Below are 12,426 nucleotides of genomic sequence, written 5' to 3'. Positions count from 1 at the left end.
AGATTTGTTAGAGAGTTGATTCAAGACACTAGCAGAGACAACCAACAACTAGCACACGGTTAAACAATAAAGCTCATCTCCCACACAAGTCCAGTCCTTTGAGAGAGGTAAATGTTCACATGAAGGAAGGTAAAGCTGGGGCCTCCCCTGGTGGCGCAGTGGTTGAGCACTGGGTTAGCGAAGCTGCCTGCAGCCTCAGCAGCACAGGTTCAAAGCGTTAATGTTCAAAGCTTTTAAGAAACCTAATTATATTGGGCCTCCCCTGATGGCGCAGTGGTTGAGCGCTGGGCTGCGAAGCTGCCCACAGCTTCTGCAGCGCCGGTTCGATCCCCGGCCACCGGCGAGGGTGCCCCATGGCGCGCAGGCCGGGCTCGATTCCCCGGCCGCCGGGCTCGATTCCCCGGCCGCCGGGCTCGATTCCCCGGCCGCCGGGCTCGATTCCCCGGCCGCCGGGCTCGATTTGGCACAAGACCTCGCCTGCTGCGCCCACTGCTCCCCCTCGTATTTCGTCAGTCTGCCCGTTCTGTTCCCCGCTCTGGTAAATGCTCTCACCTTCCTGTGCCTCTGACTGTACCCAGTGCTTGTATAAATAAATCTTTAAAAGGTAAAGCTGCAGGAAAAAAAGGGAAAATTTACCTGGTACTCAACAAAAAGAAAATGTAATTAAGCCATAGCTGAAGCACACAAGAGAGGGGTTCAACAGAATATATGAGACAGAATCATGACTTGGGAAATAGGGCAATGGAAATCATAGCAGTAGCACAGCAAAGGAGAATTTTAAAAAGAGATAGCTTAAGGGAATATAGGGAACAACATCAGGTGTAAAATACTGATAGGGGTACCAGAAGAAGGGAGGACAGGGAAGGAAGCACACCCCAATCTATTAAGAGTCCCAGACAAGATGAATCCAAATAGGCCCATGTTATAATTAAAATGGCAGAAGAAACCCCCATAAGACTATCAGCACATTTCTCATCAGAAACTTTGATTATGCCATTACCTCTGGTCCACAATGTACTGAGAGGAAGAAACTTCCAACCAAGAATACTCTACCTGGTAAGGTTAGCACTCAGAACTAAAAAGATAAATAAGCTTCCCAGACAGACAAAAGCTAAACAACTTCACTCATCTAGCCTCGCAAGACTAGTAACACGGAAACATAGGAAGGAAAAATATCTCACTGCTAAAAGTATAAGGAGAGTGAATTAGTAACGAAAACGTCGATAACCAGTCAAGGGATACATGACAAATTTTTTTTTTTTAAATGACATCAAAAACAGAATGGGTTAGGAACAGTAAAAATACTGTTAGAATGAACTCAATTGAGTTACTATCAACTTATAATGGATTTACAATATACATTTATATACAGAGGTGGTCATATGTGAACCTCCTGGTAACCACAAAGCAACAATCTACAGTAGAAACAGTGTAAATGCAACCTAAACCTAACACTAAGAAAAGTTATCAAACTTCAAATGGAAAAGAACAAGAACAAAGGAAAAGAGGAACTATATAATAACAAGAAAACGGTAATATGTACCTACTGACAATTACTTTACATGTAAATGGATTAAATTCTCCAAAATAGAGTGCCTTAATGGCTAAAACACAAGACCCATCTATACACTGCCTATTGCCAATCAGAGACCCACTTAAAATGTAAGGATGAAAACAGACTAGAATTGAAGGGACAGAAAAAGGCGGCTGATATACAGGAAGGAAAAAGTAGGGAGGGAACAGATAGAGGGGTTGGTTGGTTGGTGGGCGTGATGTAGAGATATTGAGGTGGGAGGCTGTACCCCTAACACGTGTTGTAAACTAATGTTGCCTCAAAAAAAAATTACTATCATTATAGTCATCTGCAGAGTCAGCCTAATACAAGGTAGAAGATATACATTACACATTACTAATGACAGGAGGGTCAGTCCGCCAAGAAGATAGGACACTAAAACAAAGCAAAAATTATTAGACCTAAAAGGAGAAATTGAAAGCAACACAAGTCAAAGTAGGGGACTTTTAAATACCCAATATATGTCAATGGATTGATCATCCAGACAGAATCATCCAAGGAAACATCAATCTTAACATAACACATTAGACCAGATGAACTTAATACACATAGAACATTCTGTCCAAAAGCAGGATACATAGTCTCAGGTACACATGGAACATTCTCAAGGATAGATCATTTATTGGAACACAAATCATATATCATTTAAGACTGAAATCATATCAAATCTTTTCTACCACAATGGTATGGAATCAGAAATCAATTACAAGGAGAAAGCCAAAAAAAAAAAAAAAAGGCCAATATGGAGATTAAACAAGATACTGGAAATTAAACAATTTGGTTAATAATATTAGGTATAGGGAATCAAGGAAAAGTACCTGGAAACAAATGAAAACATGACACACCATATGATCTATGGAATGCAGTGTTAAGTGGGTACTCTGAAAAGTTTATAGCAGGACAGGCCTGCCTCAAGAAATAAGAAAATCCCAGTACACAATCTAACCTCACACCTAAAGGAACGAGAAAAAGAAAACCTAGTCAGTGGTAGGAAGTAAATAAAAATCAGAGCAGACATAAGTGACCAAAAAGACAACGGAAAAGATCAATGAATCTTTTAAAACATAAATTGACAAAGCTTTAGCTAGACTAAGAAAAATTAGCTTCAAATAACACCAAACAAGAATTAACAATGGACACTACAAAAATACAAAGAAGAGGCTGCTATGAATATCTATAGGTTAACAAATTAGACAACCAGAAAGAAATGGATAAATTTTCAGAAGGAAACCACCTTCCAAGATAATCATGAAGTAGAAATCAGGATAGACCAACCTCTAGTATGGAGATTGAAACAGTACAACCACAAACTGCAAAAAAAAAAAAAAAAAAAAATTTAAAAATTGGCCAGGGCCAGAACTTCAACAGTGAATTCTATCAAACTTTTCCCAAAAATTGAGGGGAGGGCATGCTTCCTAACTCATTTTAGGCAGCCAGCATTTGCTGATGCCAAAACCAGATAAAAATATGCAATAAAGGAAAATTACAGGTTTATATCCTTAATATACATTGATAAAAATTTTTCAACAATATATTTGCAAATGAAATTTCAATAATACATTAAAAAGGTCATGCACCATAATCAAGTGAAATTTGTTCAAGGGATACATGGATGGTTCAGTATCTAAAAAATCAATGTGATATATACTACATTAACAAAATGAAGTATAAAAATCATGATCATCTCAATAGATGCAAAAAATGGCATTTGATAAAAATTCTCAATATAGTGGGCAGAGAAGGGACATGCCTCCAAGAAGTTATAAATATGGCCATAATAAAGGCTATATATGACATGCACAATTAACATACTCAATGGTGAAAAACTGAAAACTTCCTCAAAGATCTAGAAAAGACAAGGATACCCCACTCTGACGACTTTTATTCAACATAGTTTTAGAAGTTCTAGACAGAGCAAATGACACAATCTAATACATAGGAAATCCTAAAGACAGCACCAAAAAACTGTTAGAAATAATAACTACAGTAAAGTTTCAGAGTAAAAAATCAATACACCAAGTGTGTTGTGTCCCTATATGCCAACAAAGAAGTATTAGAAAGAGAAATCAATCCCATTTGCATTGAAAATAATACCTAGGATTAAGCTTAATTTAAGGAGGTAAAAGACCCATACACTGCAAGACATTGTTGGAAAAGCATTAAAGTGACACCAAAAAGTGGAAAGACATTCCATGTTTATGGATTAGAAGAATTAACACTATGCAAATGTCCATATTATCCAAAGAAATTTACAGATTCAATGTAATCCCTATCAAAATCTCAATGGTATTTTTGACTGAAATAGGACCAAAAAAAAAACCTTAAAATTTGTAGGGAACCTCAAAAAACTCCACCAGCCAGGGCATTCTTGAGAAACAAAGCTGTAGGCATCATGCTCCCTGATTTCAAATTGTATTACAAAGCTGTAGTAATCAAAACATGGTGCTGGCATAAGAACAGTGTCAGTGGAACAGAATGGAGAGTTCAGAAGTAAATTCACAAATACATGGTTAATTATGACAAAGATGACAAAAATATACAATGGGAGAAAAAGGACAGTCTCTTCAGTAAGTGGTGATGGGAAAACTGAACAGCCACATGGAAAAAAATGAAAATGGACCACTGTCTTACATCATCATCAAAGGTTAACTCAAGACTAAGACTTGAAACCATGATAACTACAAAATATATATATATATATATATATATATATATAAATATATAATAAGCTCCTGGACATCAGTTTCAGTGATGTGGATTTGACTCAAACAACAAGGGAACAAACAAAAATAAACAGTGGGACTGCATCAAACTAAAAAGCTTCTGCATAGCAGTGAAAACTATTAACAAATCCAAAATGCATTAAAACAAGTATTACAACTCAAAAAACAATGAATCAAAAGCAATTCAAAAATGGGTAGGGAAACAACAATTTCCCCAAAGACATAGAGATGTCCAACAGACACATGAAAAGATTCTCAACATCACTATCACTAGGGAAATGCAAGTCAAAACCACAATAAGACATCACCACAAAGCTTTCAGAAAGGCTGTCATCAAAAAGACAAGTGTGGGGCCTCCCCTGGTGGTGCAGCGGTTGAGCACTGGGCTGCGAAGCTGCCCGCAGCCTCTGCAGCACGGGTTTGATCCCCGGCCACCAGCGGGGGTCCCACATGGCGTGCAGACCTCTCCTGCTGCCCGCTGTTCTCCTCAGCAGTGTGTTTCGTTGGTCTGCCTGTTCTGTTCCCCGCTCTGGCTCTGGTGAATTCTCTCACTCTCCCGCGCTTCTGACTGTACCCAGTGCTTGTATAAATGAATAAATAAATCTTAAAAAAAAAAAAAAAAGACAAGGGCCTCCCCAGTGGTGCAGCAGTTGAGCGCTAGGTTGCGAAGCTGCCCACAGCCTCTGCAGCACCGGTTCGATTCCTGGCCTCCGGGCGAGGGTCCCACATGGTACGACAGACCTCTCCTGCTGCGTCTGCTGCTCCCCTCAGCAGTGTACTTCGGTCCTTCTGCCTGTTCTGCTCCCTGCTCTGGCTCTGGTGAATTCTCTCACCTTCCCACACTTCTGACTATACCCAGTGCTTGTATAAATAAATAAATCTTAAAAAAAAAAAAAAAAGACAAGTGTGGGTAAAGATGTAAAGAAAAGAAAATACTAGGGTGCCATTGGTGGGAACATAGATTGGGAAAGCCACTATGGAAAAAGAACATGGAAGTTCTTTAAAAAATAAAAGATAGAACCACCATATCTCAAATTTCCTTTCTAGGTATTTATCAGAAGAAAATGAGAATAGTAATTTGAAAGAATAAATGCACCCTCATTTTCACTGAAGCATGTAGCAACCAAGATATGGAAACAATCTTAAGTGTCCTCAGTGGATGAATGGATGAAAGTGATACATACATCCACACAGAGGAATATTACTCAGTCGGGAAGAAGAATGAAATCTTGCCATTTTCAACAACATGGATGGACCCTGAGGGGATTATGTTAAATAAGCCAGAGAGAGAAATACTGCATGATTTCACTTCTATGTGGAACCTAGAGAAAATCAAACTCATAGAGATAAAGAACAGATTGGAGGTTACCAGAAGGAAGAGGGGTTGGGAGTAGAGTGGGTATGAAGGGGAAGAACAGGTACAAGCTTCCAGTTACGGAATATATCACAGAAACGTATGGAGAATATAATCAAAAACAAGGCATTGCAAATTTGAAAGTTGCTAAGATGGTAAAAGACTTACTGCAATGGTCATTTTGCAGTGCATGCATATGCTGAGGTGTGCGGTACACCTGAAACTGAAATGCTGTATGTCAATTACACCATAATAAAGGTATCCCAACCTCAAAAATACAAAAAAGATGGCCTCCCTGGTGGAGCAAGGAGTTAAGCACCGCACTATGAAGCAATCCGCAGCTTCTGCAGCACAAGTTCGATCCCCAGGTGGCCAGGGAGCCACATGGCGCAGCAGACCTCTCCTGTCTCGCCCGCTGCTCCTCTCAGCAGTGTATTTCCATCGATCTGCCTGTTCTGTTCACCACTCTGTCTCTGCTGAATCCTCTTGCCTCCCACATCTCTGGCCTGTGTCTCTACTCTTGTATGCATAAATAAATCTTTTAAAAAAATACAAAAAAGAATTAAAAACAATTGCCTTTAACCTGATCACTAAACAACTAACCCTCCTTCCTTTTCAGTATCGCACTGCATGTACAGAGCTGCAGGCCTTAGGCCATGCTTAAGGCTGGACATGCTCCTAGCACCATAAAAACTCAAAATCTGGTGTAATAAACAGCCCTACTTATGAAGTTCCCCATAGCCCAGAAAGTACTCCAAAGAAAAACCTAGTGCTTCAGCTACCCAGCAGTGCTGAAGGAAAACATGCAGTGTCCATGTCTTTGCCTTGAACGTTTTTATACATATTTCTCAACCCAACCTTCATTTTCTCCTTCCTGTTTTTTTTACGCAAATAGGGCTAATTTGCATTAGCTCATTTATTGACTGCTCCAAGCACCAATTTTTTCCTCATTTATGAATATGGAATAATACCTACCTTGCAAGGCTGTTAGGGTTAAATGAGATACTCTGAGAAAGTACACCAGGGTACAGTACGTGGCAGGTGCCTGTGACAGCATCATCAAAAGCATCACCACTGTCCAAGGCCTGGCTGCCGGGCTGTGACACTTGGCACCGTTGGCCCCCTGGCCGGGAAGGGCCCAGCAGCACATCGGCTCCTGTAGTCTCTGGGCGACTAGTCTGGACCTCCTCCTTCATCTTTTATGTCTGCTCCCGGTCACTACTGTAGCCTTTGCTCTTGGCTTCAGATCTGCCACAAGCTGAAAAGAAAATTCCCACACATGGCCACACTGTTTATACAGGTGAGGCTTGTGGAGGGCCGGTGGGACCAAGTGGCTGGATCTCCTTTCTGCCACCTGGGCTTTTCCTACCTTTCCCGGCTCTATGGCTTGTTTTGTTCTCAAATGCCAGGCCCACAGACGCGTTCTTGGGAACGACAGCGCAGTCTTCCAGTGGGCACAGCATAGGAGTACGGCAGTAAATCTTACCTCAGTCTCTCTGTTCTTCTGGTCCTTCCCAGCCTGCAAGTCCTGACCCCGCTGAAACTGGAAGGGCGTGGTCAAGAGCAGTTTTGACTCACCTGCCATGAGATCCCTGCAGTCACCCCCTTGTTACCACCACCCTCCTATCCACCTCGGCGAGTCGGGACTGAAGGAGTGAGAGACATAGGAATAACATTCCAGGGAACTTTTTTCCATTTTATGTGGCAGGGTGGGGATTAAAAAAGCACACAGCAGTGTTGAAACAATTCAAGTTTAATTCGTTGCTATACGTTCTGTACTTAGACAAACACTAAGTTCTACAACATACATAATGTCAACATGGGAAAATACCAACTTTGTCGTTGCACAAACCAATAAATAAATACATTTGCTCCAGAATACCAAAGAGTTTATTCAAAAAGTCACTTAATAAAAGCACAGTTTTGCAAGTTTGTCTAAAACTCCAGATAATTTTGAACAAAAATAAAATGTCTGACCACTCCAAAATAGGAAAAGACAATCTTGTGCAAATAGACACACACATTCTAGGCATTATGGAAACGGGCTCACTGGATGCTCCCCGCGAGAGAAACGCCCATGTCTATCCTGACCAGGTCGCCTCCGTCACCAAGTGCAGGATTAAAGAGGCAAGACTCGGCCTTCCCTTTCTGAGTCACTGAGTTACCCTCAAGGAGACTCCGGGGCTCAGCCTCCTCTCCAGCTCTGCCTGGACCTTGATGGGGGGACCGGGAGGGGCAGGAGAAAGGGTGACGGGACGTCTGTCTGAGGAAAGGAAAAAGGCACCGTGATGAGCTAGAAAGGGAGTGATGAAAGCAAGGCTCAACTTTCATGCACTCTGAGGCCTGCTACAAGCTTGACCGTCCAACCTCATTTTGTAGATGAGAAAACAGACCTAAAGACATTACATGGTTTGCTCAACACCTCAGAAGCTGCCGAATGCGGCAGGGCTTCCTGTAAAACCAACTTAACTCTCTCAACTTGGTTGGAAAATTTGGAAGCCAAACCCGTCCCGGGATTTCCGCTATGCCTCTTCCCCGCTATCCTGAAATGACAGAAAACTGCAAACTGGAGGTATGGAAGGACAAGAGCCTTTCCCTCAGCCTGTTCTAGAGGCAGCTTCAGGCCTACCAGCCAGGACCCAGGGCCGTGCAGGGTCCCAGCTCCAGACCCAGGTACAGGGAGTCAAGCCCGCCCAGCTGGGTATCCCAAGAAAGCACACAGCCATCAAGAAGAAAGTGCTGAGCGCCACCTGGCATCCTGAGGTCACAGAGATGTCATGACCAAGGTGAGCGATCCTAGAGGGGAAGGCCAGTGCTGCCGCAGGAAGGGAAAGCCAGGGCCTCCACCTAGGATGGGGTTTGTGCTTGCAGAACAGCCACGGACATGGCCAGCCTGGCCTCCTCCGTCACCGCAGGCCCGCTGCGAGGAAAGCAAGGACTTCTGCTTCTACCATTCTGTTACCTTTCTTGTCACTGCATGTGGGCGCCCATGGTTCTCTTCTGTGTTTATCACATGCCACGGCTCCCGGCCCGTCCTCAGCGTGGGTGTGGTCCTTACATGCTGCTTCTGAACTAGTGTCGTGATTTTTAAGGCACATTCACTAGAATATGTTCAAATTCACCCAAAAGCATGCTGTGCAACACACTGATTTCTTTAGGGAATGCAGAGTGGGGACTGAAAACTCAGTGGACAGTGTCCTCCTGGTCAGAGATGTTGGGAGAAAGTGCTGGCACTTTCCCAGGTATGCTTTCTGGTTAAAGGGCGTGAAATGAACAAAAGCCACAGGTGATCATAGCTACATCCTATTCCTTCCCTACTCGTCCTCATAATGTGATCTTAAGAAACCTCAGTTGATTGTTTGCAGATTGCCCTTTTCCCCGAGTACACACAGACACAGACAGACACACAGACAGACACAGAGCACCTTGAAGCCAGAAGGAAAGAAAAGCTAGAACTGGGGAAGTGAACTTCACCACTCTGCAGAGTTGTTGGGAGCAGAGGGTGCAGAATTTCGGGGGGCGGCTCCAGGAGTCACAGGGCCAGGAGCAGTTACAGAGGAGCTGCCTCAGCCCCCCGCTGCCCAACACGCCTAGGGATTACTCACGCCATCGAGTTTTCTGCTTGACCAAGGGCCACCTGTGTGGAGGGTGGGAGAGGCTGAGCCCAGGTGGTCTCCAGGGGCCCTGGCAGCTTTATGTCTTTGGGACCATGGCTGTGAGGCCAGTGGTCAGAGGAAATCAGCATCACAGGAACAGGGTTTCAAGAATAGACCTCGTGAGGCTAAGTCTTGAGCAGGTGACTCAGCTGACTTCGCTTGTCACTCAATGCCCAAAAGGGGCTTTGATGCCAAGGCTAACCTTTCTCCATGCCTTGGCTGGGAAGCTCAGTCCACGTTCCTAACCTCACTGAAAGTTCCAACCAATCCTTCTCCCAATAACTCGAGAAGAAAGTAGAGGCCAAGAGTTTTCCATTGTGCTTCTGATTTCTCTACTCTGCCACTGGATCCCCCTTCTCACTAGGACCCAAGATCAGCCGGTTCACAGAAGAGAAACAACTTGAGCAGCCTTTAGAGAATCTTGTTTCCATCACCCCACGTGTCAGCAGGTGTCTTCTTGAAGTCAGGGAAGGAAGAGCTAAGCTGGGACTATAGAAGGGAAGGGGGCACCACAGTAGTTCACTGGGAAATGGACCCACCTGTGTGGAGTCCCAGTGCCCTCAAAATGTCCCCAAGTTTAGAGCTGTCTAGAAGCCAGATCACCATGTGAACGAAACTAGATCACTGGAGGGGCTTCTCACAAAGACACAGGCCCGAGGTGCTGGCAGGTCCGAGCTGGAATAGGTAGGCCTGTCTTCAAGCACTCAAGGTAGATCACAAGGAAATGAGAGCACACTACCTCCACCCAAGCCCAGACCACCTCGGCACCCATTACGGAGCCTCACTAGCATGTTTCAAATATGCTTTTTATTTTTTTTTTTTAAATCCTACGTAGCCTGTCCAAACAGGCTGCAGTGAAGTGAAGAAGTGAAGAATAACGCCTGCCTGCTTCCCACGGATCTCCAACGAGGTAAGTAGCCTCTGATGGGGTAAGGGACAAGCAGGCGAGAGCTTGGAGCTTCCAAGCATGCAGGGTAGCTGGTGCCCTCTATGGAGAAATGTGGTGGGGGGAGAGATAGGCCCAGCCCCGGACACTCCACCCCATCATCACCTGCAGAGACAGGCCAGCCGCCCTGCAGGGCCTGCCCTCAGGGAGGAATTGGACAAGAGCCAGTGCTGATCAGACTGGCCTGTAAAAAGCCAGGCAGCTTTTCAGCAGGGAACTGCCCAGCTTCCCATGGAAATGGTTTCAATTTCCTGCATCAGTGCTGACAGTCCTAATTCTCTGGCATAGGCGAGAGGAGGAAGATATGTGATCTGGGTCCCAGGAAGGCCAGAGAGCCAGGGAGAGCTGTTTCTCGGGGAAGACTGTGGAACAAAGAAACCAAGAGAGCTGGGTTCTGAACTCTGCCACTAAACCAACCAGGTGACACACTTTCCAAGCACGATCGACCAGAAGTGACAGGATGGTTCTAGCTGAGCTCTAAGGGTCCTGCCACCTCTGATCTCCTTGGGTCCAAAATATTCCCTGCCGTCTTCGACTTGTACTATTCCCACCCAAGAAGAACCACACACAAGCCTCGGCATCCACGACCTCAGCTGGCCACACTGGGTGCTGAAGGGCTGGAAAGAGTACCTGAAGCCGGTCTGTCCTGAGACCAGCAGTTCTTCCTGGAGCGTGCCATGGCCCAGGAAAGGTGCCTTGCCAACAGGAGCCCGGCGCACTGATCTGTGTGCAGTCTGGGGGTGGGGGCCCGGGCCCCATCTGTTTCCTGGGGGTTGTGCAGGGGTTGCTGGGCAGAGCGCTCCAGGGGTAGCCAACCAGGCTCCCGGTCAGTCCCCATGGAGGGAGGCTGTGTCCTGCAGGCTCTGTTCTCTCAGACGCTGGGCCTCAAGGGCCAGCTGTCCACTGCCTGAGAGCACAGAGAAAACCTAGAGACATCAACTGAGCCAGAGCCTGCGGCCAGCTCCCACAGTCACTGACAGCCAGGCTTCTGCGGTCCTGGCAGGGTCCTCCACTCGCCTTCCCCCACCCCTGCCCCCCATAACCTTTCCCAGTCTTGGCTAAGGTTTTCTGAAGTTGGAGAACTTCTGCAGCTGGAAGGGCCAACCTGGTCAGCATGCACTCTGCTGGGTCGCGTGGCCACACCGCCCACCACGGACACGCACACTCACTGAGCCCCTTGCTGTGGGGTCCCCTTGTCTTCCGAATCCTGGGCCGCAGGGAAGGTGGGGCCTCAGCCCTGCGTTGTGCTTCCTCTCCCTCTACACCACTTCCTGCCTTCCCGATTGAAGGGGTCTCCCCGCATGGCAAACACCATAGCAGCAGGACCCACCCGAGTGGGGTGTGTGTTGACCTTGGGGCTCACAAATAATACACTCTGGTCCCTCCTCACACACACCCACCGACTCCTCTGCCTTGGCAGAGGGGACCGAGGAGCCAGATCCTGGCTGGCTGGGCCACGGAGCCCACTGAGAACCAGAGGTTCATCTGGCAGGAGGCCTATGTACAGAGAGCAGGCAGGGCTGTCTCCACGGCAGGCAGCGGCTCCACTCCAGGCTGGGCAACCCCAAGGGGCACGAGGAGGCCTCTACTCGCAGGCCAGCTTGCTGTCGAAGCTGGACAGGGCAATGGCAAAGGCCTGCAGCGCGCACAGTGGGTAGTTGTAATCCATGGTGAACACATCCTCTGCTACCCGGCCAAACTGCATCACGATGTAGTCCGCTGGAGCCGGGCAGGACAGGAAGACAGACAGAGAGCCAGGGCAAGGGTGGTGGAGATGTGGAAGGACAGACACCCAAACCACAAGGAGGGAAAGGAAGTGAGACAGAGATATGCCAAGGAAATTAAAAGTGGGCACAACAGAGCAGCGGAGGGAGGGGCGGGAGAGAGAGAGATGACAAAGGAGAGAGATGCGAACAGACAGCAGGAGATGGGGGAGAGGAGAAAGAACATTCAGAGGGTGCCTCCATGTACACAGGACTGCCGAGTGCACAGATGAGAGGGGCAGGGCTCCAGGGAAGGTTCTTCCAGGCCCTCCCAGTCGTGGTTACACAGTTCTTCATATCTAACCTAAGCCGTGTAACCAGTTTTAAACTCTGGCCTGTATGGGCCGGGCTAGGTGAGCTTAATCTGAGCGAAGGGGGCCAGGTAGCATGTGGACGGGAGAGAGTAGGGGC

The 12,426-nt window shown here is 46.3% G+C and overlaps 2 protein-coding genes across 2 annotated transcripts in view; one reads left to right on the top strand and one right to left on the bottom strand.

Moving 5' to 3' along the window:
• Positions 1 to 7,720, top strand: part of RIC3 (RIC3 acetylcholine receptor chaperone) — a 60,487-nt gene extending 52,767 nt beyond the window's left edge. The window contains exon 6 of the mRNA XM_037522612.2: positions 7,169 to 7,720. Within this exon, the coding sequence (XP_037378509.1) occupies positions 7,169 to 7,182 (14 nt within the window). The 3' untranslated portion in view covers positions 7,183 to 7,720. The remainder of the gene's footprint in view (positions 1 to 7,168) is intronic.
• TUB (TUB bipartite transcription factor) overlaps positions 6,820 to 12,426 on the bottom strand; it is a 63,266-nt gene continuing 57,659 nt past the window's right edge. Inside the window, 1 exon segment of the mRNA XM_054699349.1 lies at positions 6,820 to 11,971. Within this exon segment, the coding sequence (XP_054555324.1) occupies positions 11,838 to 11,971 (134 nt within the window). The 3' untranslated portion in view covers positions 6,820 to 11,837.

Source organism: Talpa occidentalis, unplaced genomic scaffold, assembly GCF_014898055.3.
Source record: "Talpa occidentalis isolate TD23 unplaced genomic scaffold, MPIMG_talOcc4v2.1 talOcc4.3, whole genome shotgun sequence".
In the NCBI taxonomy this organism is placed as follows: Eukaryota; Metazoa; Chordata; class Mammalia; order Eulipotyphla; family Talpidae; genus Talpa; species Talpa occidentalis.
This window is presented reverse-complemented; position numbering and strand designations above follow the sequence as displayed.